Below are 24,976 nucleotides of genomic sequence, written 5' to 3'. Positions count from 1 at the left end.
TAGGAAATGGACTAATGTCTCCAACTAAATTCAGATACTGAACAGAGGGAAACTATGTTTAGGCTCTAATATCCCTGGCTTTACTAAAACTAGGGAACTAGAGACAGAGTCCATTTTAGAAGTACCATCTAGGAATATATTATTTTGTCCTCAGCAGGTCAGTGTTACTTGAGGAAGCATATCTAAGGTGGCAATATTATGGACACATCACCACCTTCACATAAACAACTGTGTAGGATGTTGGGGTTAGTGTTTTAGGCAGCAAAAGAGATTACCAGCCTTTCACACCTGCAGACCTGAATTCATATTGTAGCATAAATACTTAGAGAAAATGGCTTTGGAGAGCTCATCATTGATGCACATGACAGAGCCAAATGCAATTTGACACAATTGGTAGTGTCTGCTCAAGAGAAGAAGAGGTTCCTTACCTGTAACTGGAGGTTCTTCGAGATGTACGGTCTCTATATGTATCCCAAACACAGGTGCGCAGCACACCATGCGCCCCAAGTTTTTCAGCAGCAGTGTCCATTGGCCCACATGGCCACCTTATGTTGCCATGTGCTCCATGTGACATTATAGGAGACCGTGCGGGGCGACACGCCCTCAGTCTCCCTCTTACTGCAGTATAATGAGTCTGCAGCAGAGAGGAAGGTGGACGGGTATTGGAATACAAATAGAGACCACACATCTCGAAGAACCTCTAGATACAGGTAGCAACCTTCTCTTCAAGTGATGGTCCTTACATGTATTCCAAACACAGGTGAGTACGGAGCAGCGATCAACTCAGAGGCAGGGGAGCGATGACACAATGGGCAAGGCCTGCTGCAGTGGCATGACTTATAGTGGCATCTGCCCATTGGCTGCCTACTGGTCGATGGCATAGTGCACTGTTTAGGTGTGAACAGAGTGCCATGTTGCTGCATGGCAGATCTCATGCCAAGGAGACGGAGGTGGATCCTGCCAGATGGTGTCACGTTGGAGCGCGTGTAGCATTCTGTAATGCACTTCAAGAGCCAATTGGATATGCGCTGTGAGGAAAGGGCCTGCCCTCTGGACTGTTCCACAATGGACGTGCTTCACCTATGTCTATGAAGAGGCATGATGAGGCGCAGAATGCATGAGTTCTGTCCAGGTAGAAAGCCAGTGCCCTGCCGACATCCAGGGAGTGTAGCGTACTGTCTGCGGGAGTGGCATGTGGTTTAGGGTGGAAGACCGGAAGATGGATGGACTGGTTGAGATTAAACTTATAGACAACTTTTGGGAGGAATTTAGAGTGGAGGCACAGGGAGACTATCTATGGAAAACTGTATATGAGATGTCAGCTACCATGGTCGCCAGTTTGCTGACTCAGCAGAGGTGATAGCCATCAGGAAGAGGACCTTCATGGCTAGGTAGGCCAGGGAGCATGTAGCCAGTGGTTTGAATGGAGGTCAGGTGAGCACAGACAGCACAAAGTTGAAGTTCCAAGGGGAGTGGGGTAAGGACTGGTGGGAAACAGTTTGTCAGGCTCCTCAGAAACTGGGTAGTGGTAGGGTGTGTAAATATCAACTGTCTCTCCATGGGGCGGGGGAGGGTGTGTGTGTCTGACCTAACTGCAAAACCTGAGGTCTTGAGCTCTAGGAGGTGGTCTTGGATGACAGGCACGGAGACACTGTAGAGGGGGAGGTGTCAGCGCTGTGCCCAAGAGGTGAAGCGCACCCATTTTGTGGTGTAGCATGTCCTCGTAGACTCTCGCCTACTGTGTGAGAGAATACGGTGGACAGGTGATGAACCTGCGTTGTCTACACCTGAGCCCCATCCAAAAACCAGGGCATCAATTGGAGAGGGTTTTGGTTAGGGTGGCAAACCCTGCCGTGGTCCTGGTGAGATGTATGTGCAGTGTGACATAGGTGAAGGCCACCATGTGGCCAAGGAGGCAGAGACGACGGCACACCCTCATGCACGGGTTGCAGCACAGGGCATTCACAAGGGCTATGAGGGTGGCGAAGCGGGCCATTGGGAGGAAGGCCCGGAGCATAGGGGGTCAGAAATGGTGGGCAAGCCCAGGAGTCCACACTATGCCGCGAGACCAGGGAGAAGGACGGGTTGTCCGCTGAGAAGCCCTCCTACTCCGAAAAAACCTCCGGAAGTGGACGAGCCATCGGTTTGGGCAGTACTGCAACCAGTGTGGGTGGGCTGTGACTGAGGAGGAGCGGCTCATCCACCAGTGAAGGTGAACAGGGGGTGGGGGCGGGGCTGAGAGAAGCAGCAAGGGTGGCTACAACAGCTTGAGGTGGGAGACCAGCGGATCCAGCTGGCCCGTTGTCCAGGGCACATCCCACTGTCTGTCGCTCCGAGGAGGGGTATGCAGAGTGGAGCCCAGAGTGTCTTGCGACAGCTGAGTAGTGTGCACTGGTGGGCGGTCGGGACCCTCGGTCCCTGCGGGAACTGGCAGGTCTTGCTTCTGCTTCACCTTGCCCCGCCTTAGGTGGTCGCCCTGCAGGGTCACCATGCGATGTCTCACCCGACCGAACCCAGATCGGGGAAGAAACGCAGTTTTGCACAGTGGTCCACGATGGGGACCTGCTGCAGTGTGAGAGCGCTTGTGACTGTCCTTATGTACCTTCTCACATCTTGGCGGTGCTGATGGACCCAGAGGTGAAGCCAAGGGCGAGACGCTCACTGCCGGTGATGGTCGGTGCATCACCGGCACAGGATCTGACTCCGCCTGGGGCCAGAGCAGCACTTTCGCAATGAGGAACTTGCAGAGGGGCTGAAGTCAAGTGTTGCAGGTCCTTGAGGGGAAGGATTTGCACATATTGCAGCGAGCGACAAGGGTTGTCTTGCCCAGGCAGGCGAGAGCACGCATGTGCTCATCACTCACGAAGAACGAGTGAGAGCACGAAGTACAATTCTTGAACCCTGGAACACAGGGCATAATCCCCTGACGGGGTCGGGAGAGGCCCCATGAGGAGCTACTATATACACCAACTAAACTAACATATGTACAGAAGTATGAAGAGAAAGAAAACAGAGCTAACTATTTACAACATACAGTTGTTCTCATAGAGGGTATGAGCATAAAGAGGATTCCAACTCCAACCATGCGGTAAGAGGGAACCAAGGGCATGTCGCCCCACAAGGCCTCTTATGACCTCATTTGGAGCATGTGGCAACATAAGGTGGCCGTGCAGGTCAACAGACACTGCTGCTGAAAAACTTCCAGTTCCGGCGCATGTGCACCAGTGTTTGGAATACATATAGGGACCATCACTTGAAGAAGAATGCCAGGTTGTTCCCTTTTACGAAAGACACAGAGATTGATCCGCGTGGGGGAAGCTAATAGAGCTATAACCAGTAGAGTCTAGCTCCAGTCAGTCCACTGAATTGAAACTATGTAAAAGAAAAGGTTGGTTGGGTAATGACAGCTCTACTTAAAGGCCCAGAATATATACATACACCGCTCCAATGTTCGTGTGTATTTATACATATGCTATTTGATTTGTACATAAACAGCTCTATTTCTACATTCTTAAAGTGCATATCATGATTTACCATTTAAAATATTTTTACTATAATATTAAGTTTGAAACAACCTGAATCTGAACAGGACTTGCTATACTGTTCATGAAAATCAATAGCAACAAAGGCGGCATGTGATGTTTTTGTATGGACAAGAAAGAAGAGATGAAAACCATTTCACTTTAACAAAGAGGTAATACCTCTTTCTGCCTATTACTAACACAAGAAAGTATCACATTGCATGCAATTATTATGACTGTTAAAACAAAACACAGGTGCCCTATATGAACTAGGTTATGCGTTTTCAAACTTCACTAAGGAAGCATCTTTTAAAAACTGACAAAGTTCTCCTTTCCTAGTTATATGGCCTTACAGGCCCAATGAAACAAGGCATATTCTTTTGATTGCCTTTTCTTGAAGGCTTATTTTAAAAGATACTCCCTGACAATGTAGAAGTTTTGACTAATTAAAGTGCTGGTAAAAGTGTTAAAACGTTCCGACCTGTATCCCTTAGTTTCTTTAAACACCTGTATAAACAAACTTGCTTACTTCTATTTTCACTCACGTTCAACAAACAGGAACTCTCAGAACCATAGAAATGTAGGACTGGAAGGGACCTAGATAGGTCATCGAGCCCAATCCCTTTCACTGAGGCAGGACTATGTATTATCTAGACCATCCCTGACAGATGTTTGTCTAACTTGTTGTTAAAACCTCCAATGATAGAGATCCCACAATCTCCCTAGGTAATTTCTTCCAGTGCTTAACTACCCTAACAGCTAGGAAGTTTTTCTTAATGTCTCACCTAAATCTCCCTTGCTGCAATTTAAGCCCATTGCTCCTTGTCCTGTCCTCCGTGGATAAGGAGAACAACTTATCATACTCTTCTTTATAACAATCATTTATGTACTTGAAGACTTATACCCCCCTTCAGTCTCCTCTTCTCCAAACTAAACAAACCCATTTTTTTCAATCTTTTCTTGTAAGTCGCTTTCTAGAACTTCAATCATTTTGTTCCTCTCCTCTGGCCTTGCTCCAATAAGTCCACATTTTCCCCAAAATGTGGTGCCCAGAATTGGACACAGTACTCCAGCTGATGCCTTATCATTGCTGAGTAGAGTGGAAGAATTTCATGTTTTGCTTACAACACTTCTGGTAAAACATCCCAGAATGATTGCTTTATTTTGCAACAGTATTACATTGTTTACTCATATTTAGTTTGTGATCCACTATAACCCCCAGAGCCATTCTGCAATACTTCTTCCTAGGCAGTCATTTCCTATTGTGTATTTCTGCAATTGATTATTCCTTCCTTAGTGTACTACATTAGTAGTATACTGCATTAGTTCTTATTGAATTTCATCCTATTTCAGGCCACTTCTCCAGTTTGTCAAGATCATTTTGAATTCTAATTCAAGAGCTTGCAACCTCTCCCAGCTTGGTATCACCTACAAACTTTATACCTGTATTCTCTCTGCCATTATCTAAATAATTTATGAAGATATTGAAGAGTACAGCACCCAGGACAGATCCCTGCGATACATCATTCAATATGCCTTTTCAGCTTGACAGAGAACCACTGGTAACTACTCTATGAGTATGCTTTTCCAACCAGTTGCGCACCTTCCTTATAGTAGGTTCATATTAGGCTGTATTTCCCTAGTTTGCTTATGAGACGGTCATGTGAGACCGTATCAAAACCTTACTAAAGTTGAGATATATCACATCTACTGCTGCCCCCTATCCACAAGGCTTGTTACCCTGTGAAAGAAGGATATTAGGTTGGTTTGACATGATTTGTTCTTGATAAATCCATGTTGACTGTTACTTATCATCTTATTGTCTTCTAGGAGGTTACAAACTGATTGTTTGATCATTGTTCCATTGTCTGTATATCATAATGTGATACCTATCTATATCATAATAGACCATCATATCATCATATAGAATAAGGGCATTTCTTCTGACCAATGATTTCTACCTTGATTCCTACAAATATAAAGAACCATCAAATTCTACACACACAGTGAGCCTAACTGCGTGTTTTTATTATTGCTATCCTTTTCCTCCCATCCTTTTCCCTCCTACTATTTATCAAGTCACACTTATTTGTCTTCAATTAGATTCTGAACTCTTAGGAACATACAGTATGTACAATTCATAGTTCAACTGGGCTATGATCCTGACTGGAGCCTTTGGGTGTTACAACACCCAAATACTGATACATTTTTACCTTGACTGCATAAGCATGTGTTTCATTACAATTTAATGTCTCCTATCAAGGGACTGTTATTCTACCATTACAGAAGAATATGCTTGATGAGCTAATTGGTCCTTTCCATTTTTAACTACTGCTACCTTATCTGAATACTGTATGGATTATATGCATGTAAGGAACGGTTACTTACTTTAACTGTGGTTCTTTGAAATGTGATGCAGTTGTGTATTCCACTTAGGTGTGTCCGTGTGCCCAGTGCACGGGAACCAGAGAATTTTACCTAGTAGTACCTGTAGAGGGAAAATACTTGTGCCTCCTGGCCGCAGCCCCTCCCCTGGCTATATAAGGAAGTGCAGTCCCAAACCCCCTCAGTTCCTTCACACCGAGTGCCCACAGAAACTGTGACGCAGAGGGGACAGAGGTGGGTCGTGGAATACACATCTGCATCACATCTCAAAGAACCACAGTTACAGTAAGAAAAGGTTTCTTCTTCCTCAAGTAGATGCAGCCATGTATTCCACTTCAGTGGCCCACAAGCAGTAGCCCCAGGAGGCGGGGCTCAGAGTCTACATAAACAATGACCGCAGGACCACCCATTGAAACAAGCATCCACCCTGGAAGATGCAGTAATGACTGGATGGTTTGCATGTAGCAGCCCTGAAAATGTCCAATACTGAAATGCACTGAAGAATGCTACTGATGTTGTTTGCACTCTCATAGAACTAGCTCGCATCCGCTGAAGGAGGAGTAGTTGAAGCTATTTCATATGAAGTCATGATAAATGAGGTTATTCATTTAGAGACTGTGAAGAGACCACCGGACCCTTCATATGATGTGTATGTGACGTGAACAGGCATGGTGAAGCACAATACAGTTTAGTCTGGTCCAAATAGAAAGCCTAGACATCGCCTGACATCTGATGTGTGGAAATGCTGCTCTTCCAGAGATGAATGCAACTTAGGAAAAAACACAGGTAAATATACCGTCTGGTTCAAATGAAGCTGAAAAACCACTTCAGATAAAATTTTGGGATGTGGTCATAAAGTCAGTTTGTCTTTAGAGATTTGTACGTAAGGAGGCTCTGGCATCAGAGACTGCAACAGACTCTCCTTGTGGATGCTATTGCTATCAGGAACGTAGTCTTCTGAGACGAAAGTGGAAAGGGACAAGACGCTAGGGGCATTTAAGAAAGAGAGAGGTTGTGAGGTTAGGAACCACACAGAGCTCTTACCACTTACCACTCCAGCCACGGGTGGTAAGACGGAACAGACAGAGGTTAGGGGAGTGCTACCTCATATAGCCAGAGGAGGGGCTATGGCCACAAGCTGCGAGCGGTGACCTTCTAATGGTACTGCTTGGCAAAATTCTCCAGCTCCAGTGTGCTAGGTGCGAACACACCTCAGTTGAATACGCAGCCGCACCTACTCAAAGAATCAATACATTCCTGTTTTGTTTGCTTGATATATACATCTCAGCTACCTTCACCCTACTTAATAAAATTGTCTGTGTGTGTTTCTCAAAGAAAACTACAGTATACCCAGAAAAATAGCATGACTGAAAAGCAGACGTACTTCTCTGAGACTATACACACATGAAATGTGATCCTTCTGTGAGCTGTGGTTGCGTTGATAGAGCTGGTGATGGTGGGGACTCTGGTGAAGAGGGCAGATTTTTTCCTGAAAAGAGAAATTAAAAAATAAATATCACAGAAGGCAGAAGTTAGACAAATTGAAAATATTTCAAGCAGCATGAAATTTGTGAGCAAGGTGTTATGCAAGTAAAGGTTAAAATAATCAGAAGAAACTTTTTAAATCAACATTATATAGTGAAAATAATGCTATTTAAAGAGAAGAATTTACATTCTTAAGGAAGATATTTGCTCACACAAATAATTGCACCTATGCAGAACAGACAGTTGTAGTGTCACACAGTACAATGGATACAGGACTGATGGTTAATGAACATGAAGAGAATTCTTTATTGAGTTTACTAGACACAGCCATAACCCTGTTATGTTCCCTAGCTAAGAGTAACTAAACCTTCCCTATGATGTCACCACAAAGGATCTTTCCTAGTCCTGGCCTGAACTAAGCAGTCATGGAAAGGACTGTGCCGTTTGCCTTGTTTATTTATCCTTACATCACATCTGCACTTCCTTATTCCTCCCTGGCACCAAACAACTCCTCATCACCTCAAGTATTGATCATTCCATCTGCCCATTTCATAAGCAACTTGTCCGTCCCCCAGCACTCTGATTTTCTTGCAAAGTGCGCCATTAAGGTATTCGCAACCACCCTGTCTTTTCCACTTCTGGCATCCCTCCTGACCTCTGGGGAGACACACACCAACCTCTCTGTTATTTTGCTGGTTCATAATCGAATGCCTAAATTGGGAACTATCTAGTGTTAATATGGCCCTCATCACTGTAGTATCTATGCTCCAGTCAAGGAGCTCATACCTGCAAGGATCAGGAAAGGGGATCAACAGCAGGAAAGTGTGTGTTTAGAATAGATGCCTTTGGTGAAATGACCTACAGGAGAAAGTCATGGAGCTGATTGGAACCAGTAGAAAGGAGGTAGACAGCACTGAACATGTGCAGAGGATTGGGGAGGGGGGTGTTCTGGAGGGAGACAGGGAACGATTTGCTCCAGACAAGAGAAACTTCTGGGAACCCTCTCTCATCCTCGAACTAGTTGCCTCCAAAAGATCTGCATTTAAACCTCTGAAAACAGTGTGTTTCTGAGATTCGTCCATTGGGAAATTGGTTGGGTCTCTGTCCATCCCTCCCCATCAGGTGCAAAAATATACATGCAAGACCCAGATTAGTTTAGATTTCTTTTCACTACACAAGAATTTCAGAGCATCAGAAAACAATCAGAATGTATATTACATATGTAACATTTAATTCCCAATGTACACCTCTGTGTAACTGACAGTCTCTTTTCCATACCTGCTGTTTGATTTTCTCTTGAAGATTGTACTGCTAATGCAAAAGAAGAAATAATCCCTTCTTGCTCTTGAACACTGGCTGCTTCACTCTCTTTTGGACTGGTTTCATGTTTGTGGTTTGCAATTGGGGCCATGTTCTGCAGACTAGTTAAAAAAAGTTGCTATTTTTAGAGTTCATTTAATTTAATTTCAGGTGTTAACCAATATTTACGTGCAACTGGAGTTCCAGCACTTAATTTTTTTCTCTTAACACAAAACCCTCCAATTTACAAGATTGTGTTGTTTAAATCAAATACGTATTTCTGGAACCTATAGTAGTGTGTTGAAACCCTGAATCAAAGAAAAAGTTAGTTTTATTTCAATCTTATAAAATTCATTCTAGAGTAAAAAAGAACTTTAAACTGGGAACTTGACAGTTTTTTTTTCTTTTTCATACTTATACACTGAAATAGATACCAAATTCAAGGCCGTAGGGAAGATACAGTGTGTCACGAGAATGTTATGACCATCTGAGAGGGCCTCACTCTACATTGTTAGTAAGACACATGTGTCTAGCTTCCAGTCAGGCAAGAACTACTTAAGAGGTGCACCAAAACTCCAGTACTACTCGAACTCTGAAATCATGGAGTTAATGGAAACCCTCCAAGGTGATGAAGTACCCTAAGGCAGTGGTTCTCAACCACAGGTATGCATACCCTTGGAGGTACATCAGCTTATCTAGATATTTGCCTAGTTTTACAACAGGCTACATAAAAAGCACTCACCAAGTCAGTACAAACTAAAATTTCATACAATGACTTGTTTTATACAGCTCTATATACGATACACTGAAATGTAAGCACAATATTTATATTCCAATAGTTTTATTTTATAAGGTAAAAATGAGAAAGCAAGCAATTTTTCAGTAATTGTGTGCTGTGACACTTTTGTATTTTTGTGTCTGATTTTGTAAGCAAGTAGTTTTTAAGTGAGGTGAAACTTGGGGTAGGGAAGACAAATCAGACTCCTAAAAAGGGTAAGGTAGTCTGGAAAGGTTAAGAACAATTGCCCTAAGGGGTCAAAAGTCCAGACTGCTCCTGAGCTGATGGCTTCCATACACAGTACAATGGACTCCAATAAAAAACTTGCCATTGGAGCCTTCAGGTGAGGCTTTTAACAAGAATCTTATGGAAAGCTTTGATGACGCAAGAAAAGCTATTAAGCCCTCATCCTGAGATAAAATTATTGACTAGATCTTGCATCCCAAAGCAAACCGCAAATTGTTTGTCCATGATGAACATATGCTCATAAATGTATTTGAAACTTCCCACATATTAGTTCTGAGCAAAAACAGCAACACAGAAAAAGGAAAAAACAAAAACAAAACCTAACCCAGAAATTAGTCTAGGGAGGATACCCGACTCCAAGCTATTTCACAATTACTTGTTATTTCTTTTGCCCCAAGTTTGATCTAAGAACCAGTGTTGACCAAGTTCCCTCCTTGTTACCAATCCATGGTGGGTGAACTCAGGGAATTTCTGATTTCAATAGGTGGCTGGAAATGAATCATGACTAAGTATAACGAGTTTGCTATGAAAAGGAAGAAAAACTAAGTTGCATTCAGAATATGTTATATTTTTATATTTTGTTCCATAGCTGTGTTGTGTTCTACTTCTCAGAATAATGAAGTCTGTGTTGGAGCCCCTAAGTAGAATGGACTCTGAATTTGTCTGGAAGTAGGAGAACAGGGGTAGGGAGAAAAATCTTGAGTATTTTAGTTCTCTCAATATCTACAAAGAGAGAATCTAAGAGTGAAATTAATGAGCAGAATAACTTTGATAATATTATTCAGACCTGAAGAATTTATTTCCATGAATCACAAAGTTTAAAGCCCATCTGTAAACAGTTCATGGCCTGATCCTATACCTGCCTCTGACAATGAATGCAGGACTGGGTCAAATATGTGCTATTTCTTTATATGATTATATTATGCAATCAAATCTTAACACAAAAAACATCTTGTAATGAACAACCTGTCCATACTTAAATCAATTTTTCCATTTTTCATACCACCTAACCATTCATATTCTTTATACCTTTATAGAGAAAATAAACATATTTGTTTACATGCAGCCCCATACTACCCACACTTCCCCTTTGGAGTTGCGTAGAACAGTGAATCAAGCTTCCAAAGGTAAAAAACTAAAATATTCATTATTAAACTGTAATTAACTGTTGGACTAGTTCAATATGCAATTATCTTATTTTTATTTATTTATTTTTACCTGATATCTACATTATGTGTTTTTCCCAATTTCTTTTGTTTTTCTACTCCTTCTTCAGCATTCCCTTCTTTTGGATCAGCTATAACACACGTGTCTGGTAACAGTGGGTCATCACTTTTTGTCAACTTTAAAAAGAAAAGTTGAGAAGTTTTAAGAAAAATCTGTAGGTACACACTGTGAGCACATACTGAATGGTGGGCAGATAACTGATTTTCAGGAAGTAAGCTTTGTCAACAGAGCCAAATTTTGGCCTCAGTTATATAGGTATAACTAAAGAATTACGTTTATATAATTTACATCAATACCATTACCTGAAGAGCAATACAGGAAGAAATGTGCAGAATTTGGCCCAATGAATTTTGAGAGTGACCTAGAACTATCAGGGAACTATCTAGAATCTGGATTGCAGTTTCTGTATTGTTTTCATACCTCCACCACCATCCAAAATGAATACAACGCACAACTGCTTGGACACATTACTCAGTGTGAATGCTTTAGAAGTTCAGATTAGATACAGTCATTATCTGTGTGTGAAATAGCACTCTTTCAAAAGGCTCAAAAAGGCTTCAAGTAAAAGGTGTTAAGAAAAAGATGGTCAGTTTTAATAACTTGATTTTATATTGTTACTCTGTGGAAACTTGATAAAATGGTAAAGGTAAAGGAGAGGAAATGAGAGGCAGCAGCAAAAAGAAAAGGGGATTAATGAAAGAATATGGGCAAAAAAAGGGAAGAAGAAATTCTGCATACGTAGATTTAAAAGTGTTCAATTACAAGGAGGCATGATTGCGTGGTAGTGGTTCTGACAGCCTTTAGCTCCACCTGTAAATCATCATGAACAGCAATTAGGATATTTTAAAATAGGGTAAAATTGGGTGAGATGCAAGATAAATCTGAGAGAAGTACCACTTTGATGATCAGCACAAATCATAATTATTGCCCAACTCCATGCCGTGTAAATTATTGTCTCTCCTCTTATTTATTTGTTAAGCAATTTGATGTGCTGGGTGCTATACAAATCAAAAAAGGAAGAAAAAGGTCCCTGGTCTGAGGAGGAAACCTCAGTCACAAAATGCACTGGAAGACCCGAGTTAAATTCATCTAGAAGAGTTTCTGAACTGGCAGGTGATGTTACTTACAGATGTGCTCAGTATTTGTGGAAGAAGTTACTTTTGAGGTAGGATTGAACACTCTAAATATAACTTATTACCTCTTTAGTAAAATTTGCATTATGCTCTTCTGATCCAGCATTTAGTTGTGTTATTTCTTCTGCAGGAGTTTCATGATTTTGTTCCAAATCATTCTCTCTTATGGCACTCTCTAATTCCTTAATGTTACTGGATACCATATCGTCCTTTCTTCGACTCTGTAGAACAAATGTGATATATGGAGATACTCGCAATAAAAATCCAGTGGTATTACTGCATACTCTTTTCCTATTGTTGTGCTGAGACTTCCATTATGACCTCTCAAACATTGCTAAAAGTTATGAAAAAAAACTTTAGACTGCTTGACCTCAATTCAAAAGTTTACCTCCCATTTCCTCATAGATGTGGCATGTTATTTTAATGCAATAGGTAAGAGTTAAAATTGCTTTTGAAATCTTAACTTTAAATATCCTGACTTTCGTGAAATTAAAACATCCAACTGTAATAAGTCAGGAACAATTTATTGCTTGTAGCAGATATAAAATTTATGGCTAACTGCATAAAGTATGGGGAGCTGGTAGTAATTCTCAAATTTAGGCTGCCTAACATTTTCCATTATGAAAAAAAAACCTTGCAACCTTTTTTGAGAAGCGCTAACACCTCCATTGTTTGCAGCAGGCCATTGAAATTTGGTAACCTCAGGCTAGAGGAGTGCCTTTTCTTTATCCCAGGAAATTCCATTTAGGTTTAGCTGAGTTATAAACTGTTAAAAAAGTCTATTTCCCTTTCTCCTGCTTGCATTCCTAAGGACAATTTTGGCAGCCTGCTATAAATGGACATTCTGAAGTGCAAGGCCCATGCCGCCACCAAAGCAGCAGCAGCACTTGACACTGCAACTTCCTCCCCCCAAAAAAAACCAGATGTATTTTTTTTTTGTTCTAACATATTACTGTGTACACACCAAGGAACTTTTGGCATACCTGAGACAGCTTAAATGGATTATCCCTAACAAAGGATGAGCTCTGTGAAGGAGACAGATCTGAAACGCCAATAATATTTAGCCCCTTTTTCTTCTCTCTCAGACAAGCTTGTTGGTGTCTCTTTATTCTTTCCATCTGCTCCTCCACAGTCATTCGAGGCCGAGTGTTTTCTGCCAGACATAACTGCTCCACTGCACTTCTCGGCCTTTCCTTAAAAGAAAGGAACATACTTTATTAAAGGGCACTCTTTGAAGCAATGTTGTGAACATATAATGTGGGTGTTCACTTAAAAAAGCTTGTTCTGCACACCTGCATTTGGCCTAACTCTGGTATCCCCTATATTAAGACTGGTCAACATGTCAAGTACCAGAGGAAGTTTTAGGGACAAGATTTATCTGCACTAGAAAATTACATCATGGTAGAACATGTTTTAATGTTAAATATGACTGAGCACTCAGTGTAGATAAAGACTGGCATGTTTAATGTGTCAGCTGATTGTGGTGACCGTTGGGTTGGGGTTAATAGATTCAGCTGCCTTTGTTCTTCTTTTGCACTTACTTAGGGCTAGGCTACACCAGAAGCACTAGATGCAGCTGCGCCATGTCTGGTGAAGACGCCCTAGGCTGAAGGCATAATTACTCCACCTGTGGACAGCGCTTAGATCGTTGTAAGTTGCGTCGCTCAGGAGTTGGCTTTTTCACATACCCCTGAGAGATTGAAGTTACATCGACTTAAGTGGTAGTGTAGACCTGCCCTGAGGTAAATAAGAGCTGGTCAGCTAATAAGGAATGGTTACCATGACCAGCTGATATGGAGTTCAACTTCATTATTATTCATATTATTGTAGCACCTAAGAGTCTCAGTCATGGACCAGTACAAACTGGCGCTGTACAAACACAGAACAAAAACATGACAGTCTTTGCCTACACTGCACAATAGTGCCCACTATAGTTTGTTTTCCAATGAAATGGTTGTTTATCAGGTGAAACAACTTTATATAAATTTAAAGTGACTACACCTCTACCCCGATATAACGCGATCCTCGGGAGACAAAAAATCTCACCGCGTTATAGGTGAGACCATGTTATATCGAACTTTCTTTGGCCCCCCCGTTCCTTGCTCCCTGACCGCCCCCTCCAGAGACCCCTGTCTCTAATCACCCCCAGGACCCCACCCCCCTGCTTCCTATCCCCTGACTGTTCCGACCCCTATCCACACACCCTGCCCCCTGACAGGACCCAGCGGCAGCAGCAGGAAGCGGAGCAATGTGGCCCCGGCCCGCTCCACTCCGCCACCTCCCAGCCCTGGTGCTCCGCTTCCCGCCACCGGTGAGTGTGGGGAGGTTGGGGAAAGGATGCCCCCCGTACTCACCTGCGGCGGGAAGCGGAGCGCCATGGCTGGGAGGTGGCGGAGTAGAGCGAGCTGAGCTGCTCCACTTCCCGCTGCTGGTGAGTGCAGGAAGGTTGGGGAAAGGACGCCCTCCGCACTCACCTGCGGCGGGAAGCGGAGCGACGAGGCCCCAGCCCACTCCGCTTTCCTTGCCCCGGCCCCAGCCATGTAGGTAGGTAGGTAGGTAGGTAGGGGTAGGTGTGTGTGTGTGTGTGTGTGTGTGTGTGTGTGTGTGTGTGTGTGTGTGTGTGTGTGTGTGTGAGTGTGTGAGAGAGAGAGAGAGAGAGAGAGAGAGGGGTCACGCACTCACCTGCGGTGGGAAGCGGAGCGCCGCCGCTGGGTGCTGGCGGAGGGGAGCGGGCTGGGGCCAGGCTGCTCCGCTTCCCACTGCCGATGAGTGCGGGGAGAGGATGCCCTCCGCACTCACCTGCGGCGGGAAGCGGAGCAACGCGGCGCCAGCCCACTCCACTACGCCACCTCCCAGCCGCAGCACTCCACTTCCCGCCGCCGGTGAGTGCGGGGAGGTTGCGGAAAGGACTCCCTCCACTCTCACCGGCAGCGGGAAGAGGAGCGATGCGACCCCAGCCCGCTCTGCTTTCCTTGCCCCTACCCCGTCACTGGGGGTGGGGGGTCGTTGGGGAAAGGTCCCGCACTCACCTGCGGCAGGAAGCACAGCACCACAGCTAGGAGCTGGTTTTGTGGAGTGGGCTGGGGCCGGGCTGCTCCGCTTCCACCCCTGCCGGTGAGTGCGGGGGGAGGGGGGGAATCCCTTCCCCCAAGCCCCCCCACCCCTCAAGCAACACAGCTGGGGCCGGGGCGAGGGAAGCGGAGTGGGCTGCTCCCGGCCCCCCGCTAATCCCCCAGGCCACTCTGGGACTGCGGGGCCCCCAAAATTGCCCCCCCCCAGCTCCTGCCCCCGAGACCCTCTGCCCCTTATCCAACCCCTCAGCCCCGGACCGGCAACCTTAACATGCTGTTCAGAGCAGCGTGTCAGAGCTTTACCGCGCTGTATGCGAACCAGGTCACATTATATCGGGGTAGAGGTGTATATGAGAACATTACCTGAAACAATAAATTAAGAGGACAGCATAAAATGTCAGTGACAGCACAATTTTGAAGAGATTTTGAAAACTGTATACAGTAATGAATAGAAATGCATAAGAATTCAAATCAATATTTTAATAATGGGGGATACAGAGATAGACATGAAAATATTGTAACTTGGGTCCTCAACCCTGGATCCAGGTGGGTAGACCTAGGAGCCCATGCAGAGCCGGATGTGGGTTTGGGGGCCGTAAAGTCTTGGATTCTTTAAAAAGTAGTCAATTAAAAAAAACCTCATTACTAACTATTAGATTACAATGCAGAGTAATCTAAATGGAGGGTCTTGCTTTATGGAGTTTACCATCACTAGCGACCAGGCTGATCCCAAATCTTGCCATCTTTATGATAGATGGCTACCTGGCTTTCTGTTTGCAAACTCTCTCCTTAAGTTGCAGAATGACCAGAGAGATGTGTACTGGGAAGCAAATGCATTGGTGTTTTCCTTTTCTGGGCCTTGTTCCTCTTTATTAAGGGCTGTGATTTACTTCTGAATACAAGAAATGGCACCTTGATCTTACAGTGACAGCTGCCTTAAAATGCATATATTTATAGTTACTTCTGATGGTTTTTGTAAATTATACTCTATTGTATTTGGAAAGAAAACTTAGCTGTCCAGTCATCCTTTAACTGAAAATAATTTTGTGGGTTTCAAATAATTTCTTGAAGAGTTTTTTCCTGCTGATCACATACAGAAAGTCTAAATGTTACCCGAACTCCATTTTCTTTAGCACTTTGCAAGTAATCATATAGATTACTCAAAGAACATATTGTATAGAAGCAAGATTATTAGTACATATAAAATAAGATGTTCTGTTGTAAGTGAAGTTACTAGCAATATAAAAGACCTGAGACTAGGTTATTTAGTGTCTAAGTCCACTAGCCCTCTCTGGAGAGCTATATTACAATCCTTATTAGTTCCAAATCCACATCATAAAATTGCCCCACAGCTTGACATAAATATAAGGCTTTATGCAGGAGTGGCCCAGGACTTATATATGCGCATGGTGCAGCAAGTCAGGACTCTACTGCAGCGTCTTACACAGCACACCCTGGATTAGGTGTGAATCCAGTTATTACTGTTTTTCACTTTCCTGAGCATTGAATTTCCAGGAAAAATTTGCTAGAAAATCCACAAGGTTATGAGGTCGTTTATTACAAGACCTGAAAACACTGATCCTGTTTCTTGAGGGAGAGAATCCCTGCAAAATTATATGCTGTTACCAAATTCTATTTCTATTAGGAATTATTATCTTTTACATATCACACACCTCATGATGGACTACTGTGTCTTTTTGGTCCAGTCAAAGTGAGGGTTACTCACCTTGTGCAGTAACAGTTTCTTTGAGATGGTTGTCCCTGTGGGTGCTCCACTTTAGGTGTTTATGCGCCCTGCGCTTATAATTGGAGATTTGTGGTAGCAGTGCCTAGTTGGGTCGTGCATGCAACGTCGCTATCTCACACCGCTCCAGGGGGTTACGTAGTACTGCGTGACCAACCATCCCTCGATTCCTTCTCTACCGCAGAGAATCTACATGAAACTCTGAAGTAGAGGGGAGGAGGAAGGGTAGTGAGCACCCACAGGGACAACCATCTCAAAGAAGCTCAGTTACTGTACAACCCTCTCTTCTTCTTTGAGGAATAGCCCTGTGGGTGCTCCACTTTTGTGACTGTTGAGCATTGGAAGGGCTTCGGATTTGCGTTATTGATGGTGGATAAAACCGTGAGTCCAAATTGAGCATCCGATTATGACTGTTGCTCTATAGCATAGTGCTTTGTGAATGTGTGGACTGATGCCCAAGCTGCTGCTCTGCAAATGTTGATAATTGTTGAGAAAAGCTATGGGTGCTGAAAGTGCTCTGGTAGAGTGTGTGCAGATTCCCACTGGAGCTTGTAAATGAAGCATTTGATAACAAAGGTGGATGCATCCCGATATCCACTTGGATAGTCTCTGCTTTGAGATGGTTTCCCCTGTTGAACATTCTGTTACAGAGACAAATAGTCTTGGTGATTTTCTAAATGTTTTTGTTCTTTCAATGTAGAACGCTAATGCTCTTTGAACGTCCAGTGTGTGGTTCCCCTTTTTCGTCTGCATCTGGTTTTGGAAAAAACATAGGTAAGTAAATGGGTTGGTTTAAATGAAAGGGGGATACAATCTTGGGTAGGAATTTGGGGTGTGGCCTTAAGGCAACACTGTCTTTAAAGAAAGTTGTGTATGGGGTGTGTGTGCGCGCATGCGTGTGTGTGTGTGTGCGCGCATGCATTAGGGCATCTAGTTCCCTCACCCATCTGGCAGACATGATGGCAATGAGGAAAGCCACCTTCATAGATAGGTGGAGTAGCGAGCAGGTGGCAAGCAGCTCAAATGATTTTCCCATAAATCTGCGTAAGACGAGGTTGAGGTCCAACATAGGAGGGGGTTCCTTATTTTGAGGTAGGTGTTGTCAATGCTCTTGAGGAAACGTTTAGTTGTTGGGTGGGCAAATATGCTGACCCCGTTCACCTTATTATGGAAAGCTGTGATAGCCGCCAAGTGTACCTTGACAGAGCTTATGAAGAGCCCAGCGTTTTTAGTTCTAATATGTAATCCAGTACCCTTGTTAAGGGGGAGGATGTTGGTAAGATCTATTCGTCTTGGCACTAAATGTTGAACCATTTCCACTTATGGACATGTGTCTTTCTTGTATTTGTTCTACAGCAATTCAGTAATATGTTTTTTACTTCCTCCAAACAGGCCGTTTCAATTCCTCTCAGCCATGGAGTAGCCAGGCCTGAGGTGGAGTATTGAGAGGCTGGGATGGTAGATGTGTCTCACATCTTGTGCAAGGTGGTGAGGTATTGGGGAAGGTTTCGAGGTGAGCGTACCGCCATCTTTAGCAGGTATGGGAACCATGTCTGTCTGGGCCATGTAGGTGCTATTAGGATGACTTTGGATTTGTCCCTCTTGATCGTGTGTATGACCCAGGTTAAGAGAGTGATTGGGGAATGCATACATTAACGGTGCATCCCATTTGAAGAGGAGAGTGTTGCCTAGGGAACAGGGTCCCAATACGGCTCTGGGGCAATATTGTGGGCACTTGGTGTTCTGTGCTGTTGCAAAGAGGTCTATGGTAGGGAATCCCCATAGTTTGAATATCATATGTGGAACTCCAGGGTCCATTTCCCACTTACGATTTTGTGAGAAATCTCTGCTTAGTGCATCTGCTGTTGTGTTTTGACATCCTGGAAGGTAGGATTCTGATGTGTCAATGTTGTGACTGATGCATCAGTTCCAGAGCAGTATCGCCTCTGTGCACAGCGAGCGTGATTGTGCACCCCCCTTGGCGATTTATGTAAAACATGCACGGTACGTTGTCTGTGTGCATTCTGATGGCTTTGGTTTTTTGTTCGTGATAGAAAGTGGTTGCATGTATTGCGAATTGCCCTTAGTTCAAACAAATTTATGTGCATTTTGGACTCTGATTGGGACCATTGACCTTGTACTATGTTGTTGAGTAAATGCACTCCCCAGACTATTAGGAAGGCATCCGTGGTGACTGTCATTGTGGGAGTCCTTTGCAGAAATGGGACTCCTGTACAGACTTTCTTTGATTGTGTCCACCATCTTAAATGAGTCCTTTACCTTGTTTGGAATTGAGAGATGTCTGTGTAGGCTGCGTCTGTGAGGTATGTACGCTGTTTAAGGCCAGCCTGCAGGGATCTCATGTGAAGTCTGACGTGTTTGACGACAAACGACGTTGCTGACGTGTCCCAGTAGTTGTAAGCATGTTCTGGCAGATGTTTGTGGACTGTCCGTCACTGTCGAAATTAAGTTGACGAGTGTGATGAAGCGTTGCTGAGGTAGTGTTGCTGTCGTGGTTGAACAGTCAAGACAAGCTCCGATGAATTCCAGTTTCTGGACAGGAATCAATGTTGACTTTTAAAGCGTGTTTATTTGTAATCCTAAATTTGTGAAAAGGGTTATCGTATTCTGTGTGACACTTACTGCTTCATGTTATGTTGGTGCCCTTATGAGGCAGTCATCCAGATATGGAAATATCATGACTGTCTGCGGAGGTGCGCTGCCACCAGTGCTAAAACTTTGGAGAAAATTTGTGGGGCAGTTGACAAGCTGAAAGATAATACTTTGTATTGGAAACGTTGTTTTCCCAGGGTGAACCTTAGGAATCTTCTGTGTGATGGATGGATGGTAAAGTGAAAATATGCATCTTGCAGGTCGAGGGCTAAGAGCCAGTCCCCCTTCTCTAATGCTGGAATTATAGTTGTTAAGTGTCAGCACTTTGAAACATTGTGTTTTTATGAACTTGTTGAGTTTTCTTAGATCCAGAATGGGTCTCCACCCGCCCATCTTTTTCTGGGTTAGAAAATAGTGAGAGTAAAAACCTTTCCCCCTGTGCTGCATTGGTAATGGTTCCACTGTATCTAGGTGTATGAGGTGGTTTATTTCCTGTTGTGGCAGGTACTCAGGAGAGTGGTCACTGAAGAGGGACAGGGAAGGGGGGTGGGTAGGTGGGATGGAGATAAAGGGGATGGAATAATCCTGTTGGATAATTTCTAAAAACCCATTTATTTGTAGTGATAGTGTTCCAGACTTGGTACTTGGTGACAGGTGATCTCCGAACGTTCGGGAGATAGTCTCGGTTTCCAGCGTTAGAGCGTGTGGTTGTCTCATGTCCTCGACCACACCTTCAAAGATAGATTGCTGGGATGTCGAAGGTTCGTTTTGGTTTTGTCGACATCTGGTTTGTCTTTGTTTGCAGCGTTGGTCATATTGCCTGTGCGGTTGCGTGTACGGCGGCAAGCAGAATCTCTGGGTAGAATACCAGCCATTTATTTTTATTTGCAGGTATATAAATGCCCAGGGATTTTAATGTTGCCCTTCAGTCCTTAAGAGTATGGAGTGACTTGTCTGCTTTGGCAGTGAATAACTTTGGGCCTTAAAAGGGCAGGTCCTCGTCTGTTGACTGGATCTCCCTGGGAAACCCCGAGAGATGAAGCCATGATGCATGGCGCATTACCACAGATATTGTGATGGAGCATACGGCCATGTCTGTGGAATCAAGAGAGGCCTGCAGCGCTGTCCTGGCGATGAGATGGCCTTTAGCGATATTAGCTTTAAACTGTTCTTTTTTCTCTTCAATAAATTCTGAAACTTTCAAAAAAATTCTGTGTATATTTGGACAGTAGGGCCTCGTAATTAGCTATGCGAAACTGCAGTGTTGCAAATGAATACACCTTGTGGCTGAAGAGATCTAACTTATTCCAGTCTCTGTCATATGGGTTGTTTTCGCCATTTACTGCTTCCACTACTAGTGAGTTTGGTGTGGGGTGTTTAAATAAGAATTCAACTCCTTTAGATGGCACATAGTATTTCTTGACTGATCTTATGCATGATGGGGGTGCTGTTACTGGTGTCTGCCAGATGGTTTTGGCAGGCTCCATAATAGCATCGTTGATCAGAAATGCTATCTTTGCCGAGGTAGATGTTTGAAGTATGTCTAGTAGTTTATGCTGTGATTCAGGTACCTCTTCTAGTGATATGCCCAAGGTCTCTGCCACCTTTTGAAGAGTTCCTGGAATTGCTTGAAGTCATCCCCTCTGGTGGGGACATTATACTTCCATCTGGTGACGAAGAGGACAGGTTCACTCTTGGTAATGCTTCCTGGTCTGAGGTTTCCTCAGTCACCCCCTCTTATGTTTTTGATGCTGCTGGGATAGGTGACCATGGTGTTCTTGATCTTGGTGGGCTACGGGGCCTATGATGTTGAGCCCTGTATACTGCCCACTGATCCCAACTGGGCCAGTTTGGTGGGAATGGCATGGGGTGTGTTTGTGCCCACAGGTGCCCATACCAACGACGTGCCTCTGAGGATGAGTGGTACTCTGGTCGGTGGGTTGGTCCAGGTCTGGGTGAGGAGTAATGAGTTGGATGCATCACCCCTTCATCCTCATCATCATCGTCACTAGAGTGAGGGGGAGCTGACCTAGGTGGAGTGGTCAGCCAGCTTGGTACCAATCGAGATGGATACCATCGGTACCGAGTAGCAGAGATTCCAGTGTTGAGAAGACCAGAAGGTCTGTATGTTTCAGGAATTGGTGTGGTACCATGAGCGTCAATACCAATGTTGGCATTGCTGGTGGTACGGGAGTGTGAGTAGTAGCTACCAGTGCCAAGGATCTTGTGCTCTGCTGTGTAAGTACCGCAGGTGGTGTGGAGCGCCTTTTCAGCTCTGTGGGTACCGAGGTGGAGGGTTTCACTTTGCCCTGTGAGCCTCTGTTTGAGCTTGCCCGTTTAGGGTCTTTGGCTCTCTGAAAACTTGTGGTACCGGAAGGTCCTGGCTCAGTGCCATCGGTACCGAGGTAGACTTGGAGGTAGGGGATCGCTTTTTCGTAGCCAATTCCAGTTGTGAAGAAGTCTGAGCCTGCTTTTTAGTAACTTCTTGGGTAAAGTCTCTTTCGTAGGGGCTGATGATGGTGACTGTTGGTCCGGAGGGGTCCTCGACTCAGAGTTTGAGGCTGGTATCAGAGATTTCTCCATCATAAGGAGTTTAAGTTGAAGATCCATAACTTTTCTTGTGCTGGCCATGAGATTACAGCAATGTGGACACTTTTGAGGAATGTGTGTCTTGCCGAGACAGCAGACACACTGTGCATGTCTATCAGAGATAGGGATTGACAGTCTGCAAGTCAGGCAGCGTTTGAATCTCGGCGATCCGGGCATGTGGAGAGGTTCTGTCCCAAATAAGAAGGGAGCAGTAACTCTACTTTAGATTAAGCCTAAACTTAATCTTCCTACTGAGGGGAATAAGGAAGACTTTTTTTTTTTTTTTTAAATAAAATAAGCATAAAGAGTAACAATGATAAACTAATTACTAAGTATACTATAAACTATCTTATCTAAAGGTAAGTGAGGGCACTGCTAATCGCTCTGACTCAAGGCAAAAGGCAGTAGAGAAGGAACTGAGGGACAGTTGGTTGCACAGTACTATGTAACTGCCTGGAGCAGCGTGAGACGGCGATGGCGCATGCACAACCAAACTAGGCACTGCTACCACAAATCTCCGATTACAAGCACAGGGTGCATGAACACCTAAAGTGGAGCACCCACGGGGACATTCCTCGAAGAACCACCATACATTTGGCATCCATATGTTGTTTCCTCACTCCTAATTTATTCCTAAAATATACCAGCACCATAGTTGCTAATCTGCTGTCAAATGAGCTAAAAAGTATCAGTAACTTTTGTCTATACTAGAAAAATTATTACCCATTGCTGACAACAGGTGTCAGCAACACATTAGCCTTTTTCTCCACAGCATCACATTGGGAACTCATGTTGAGCAATGGACAAGCAAACTCAGTCTGAGCTTCTAGTGCAACAATGTGGCAAAAAAGGACTAACATGATCCTTGGATGTATACACCTAGAGGGATGGGCAGCAAGTAGGAGTAGGGTGGTGTTTTTACCTCTATACATAGCATTGATGAGACTACTAGAATACTGCATACAGTTCTGATGTCCACATTTTAAAAAAAAGTTGAAAGATTGGAGGTGGTAAAGAAAAGAGCCACAAAAAATTATTCAAAAGCTGGGGGGGGGGGGGGGGAATGCCTTACAGTGAGACATTTAGATCTCAATCTGTTTACCTTATCAAAAGGAAGATGGACAGATGACTTGATTACAATGTATATGTACTCACCGGGAAAAACTGAGCACTAAAGGGCTCTTTAATCCAGCGGAGAAAGACAAAACAAAAGCCACCCCTGGTAGCTGAACCCAGACAAATTCAAATTAATAATTAGGCAAAAGTTTTCAACAGCGAGGGTGATTAAACATTGGAACAAACTACCAAGGGAACTGGCGTACTCTCCATCTCTTGAAGCCTTCAGATCAAGACAAGATATCTTTCTGGAAGATAAGCTTTAGCCAAACACAAGTTATTGGGCTCAATACAGGGGTAGCTCAAATTTAATGGCCTGGGATATACAGTAGGTCAGATGAGATCATCTAATTATCCCGTCTGGCCTTAAACTCTATGAATGGGTACAGCTGGACACAATTTAACTGCAAGCATAGACCAAGACAAACTATGTTCAGCACCATTTCTGCAACTGCATTTAAAGGTTTTAAGCTGTTTTCTGAATGGTTCTGGACTTGGTTCACCTTGTTCTATGATTACAATTAAACTGTATTAAGTAGTAATAGAAAATGTTCATACTACAGACAAGGTTGAAGACTAGAGTACGGTTGTCGTCGTGGACTCTGATTTCCCAAACATGCATATGTCATAAAAGCTCACAAAAAGTCTGGATACTGTCTTTTCAAAAGTGGTAGTAATCTCTTCTCTGAACTCACACTTGTTATTGTCTTGCTTCCGCCTCCATCCTCATTCCTAAAATCCTCTGTCAGTTTTCCCTTCTGTCTTCTCTATTCTCTGCTCCCTTTTCCTATCTTAGTCATTTTGTCTTCTTCCTTTATCCCACACTATCTGACATCTCATCTGAAAATCACAAGAGGTTCAGTACTATGCACTGTACTCTCAACTGTCCTGATTATTTCAGATGTCTCAAAAATCATTTTTGGGTTGGGAAAAAAAAAAAAAAAAAAAAAACTATTTACCAACACAGGTTAATAATATGCTGTCCCTTTGCCCCACAACAAGAAAGGCACTTTAAAAAACCAAGCCTAAAAGGCAGGACTTTAAGTACTTTTAATTCAGTATTGGGGATGACCCACTGGCAATAGATTCAAAACTAGTTTAGCAATAATACTGGCGACCACTAGAAAAATCAAAGAGCCTGATTTTAAGTCCTCAATTATTCAGTAGCTTTTATCACAAACATTTAGCACTTTACCAATTCAAATGTAATGAAGTCTATGGGGGTTTTGGCATAAGTGAATTTTAAAATGCTGTCATTCCTTACTTATGAACTGAATGCACTAAGGTAATACATTTTATTGTACTTTTTAAGCCAGTGGGATGTTTTAAAGTAAATGAAAGATAAAGCTTTTAAAGTAACTAAAGATCCAGAAATTAAACTTGAAAAACAAATACACTGTTGTAAATCTCGATGCTTGCAAATTATTTTTAAATACCATTCTTAGATCTATCTTCTTGTTTTTCCTTAAAGTGACGTAAGAGGCTATTGTTGACGATTCTGGAGTTGGTGATTTGGTTCTGGGAGGGACAACTCCAACAGGAAAATGTGAACCTATAAAGTAATAAAACAGCGTCTTAAGTGTTATGCAAAATGGCACATACAATACTGTATTGTTTTCCAACGAAAACATATTAGGATGTGAAGTCATTAATTGATAGGCTACCACTCTTGTATTTACCATAAAAGTCATGATGCCTAACTAGTATATCTGCATTTTTTTTCTATGTAAATAAACCCAGTCAAACTGAAATCTAGTCAGTATTTAACC

The 24,976-nt window shown here is 43.4% G+C and overlaps 1 protein-coding gene across 2 annotated transcripts in view; it reads right to left on the bottom strand.

The window, feature by feature from the left end:
- Positions 1-7,300: 7,300 nt before the first annotated feature.
- PLEKHA5 (pleckstrin homology domain containing A5) overlaps positions 7,301-24,976 on the bottom strand; it is a 280,511-nt gene continuing 262,835 nt past the window's right edge. For both annotated transcript variants that reach the window (XM_065422970.1, XM_065422971.1), the window contains 6 exons: positions 24,644-24,759; positions 13,058-13,267; positions 12,140-12,295; positions 10,933-11,057; positions 8,670-8,812; positions 7,301-7,395 (listed from right to left, as the gene is read on the bottom strand). In XM_065422970.1, coding sequence (XP_065279042.1) covers positions 7,301-7,395; positions 8,670-8,812; positions 10,933-11,057; positions 12,140-12,295; positions 13,058-13,267; positions 24,644-24,759 — 845 coding nt within the window. The remainder of the gene's footprint in view (positions 7,396-8,669; positions 8,813-10,932; positions 11,058-12,139; positions 12,296-13,057; positions 13,268-24,643; positions 24,760-24,976) is intronic.

The sequence above is a fragment of the Emys orbicularis genome, chromosome 1, assembly GCF_028017835.1.
Source record: "Emys orbicularis isolate rEmyOrb1 chromosome 1, rEmyOrb1.hap1, whole genome shotgun sequence".
Taxonomy (NCBI): domain Eukaryota; kingdom Metazoa; phylum Chordata; order Testudines; family Emydidae; genus Emys; species Emys orbicularis.
Note: the sequence above shows the minus strand (reverse complement) of the source record. Positions and strands in the feature narration are given on the sequence as shown.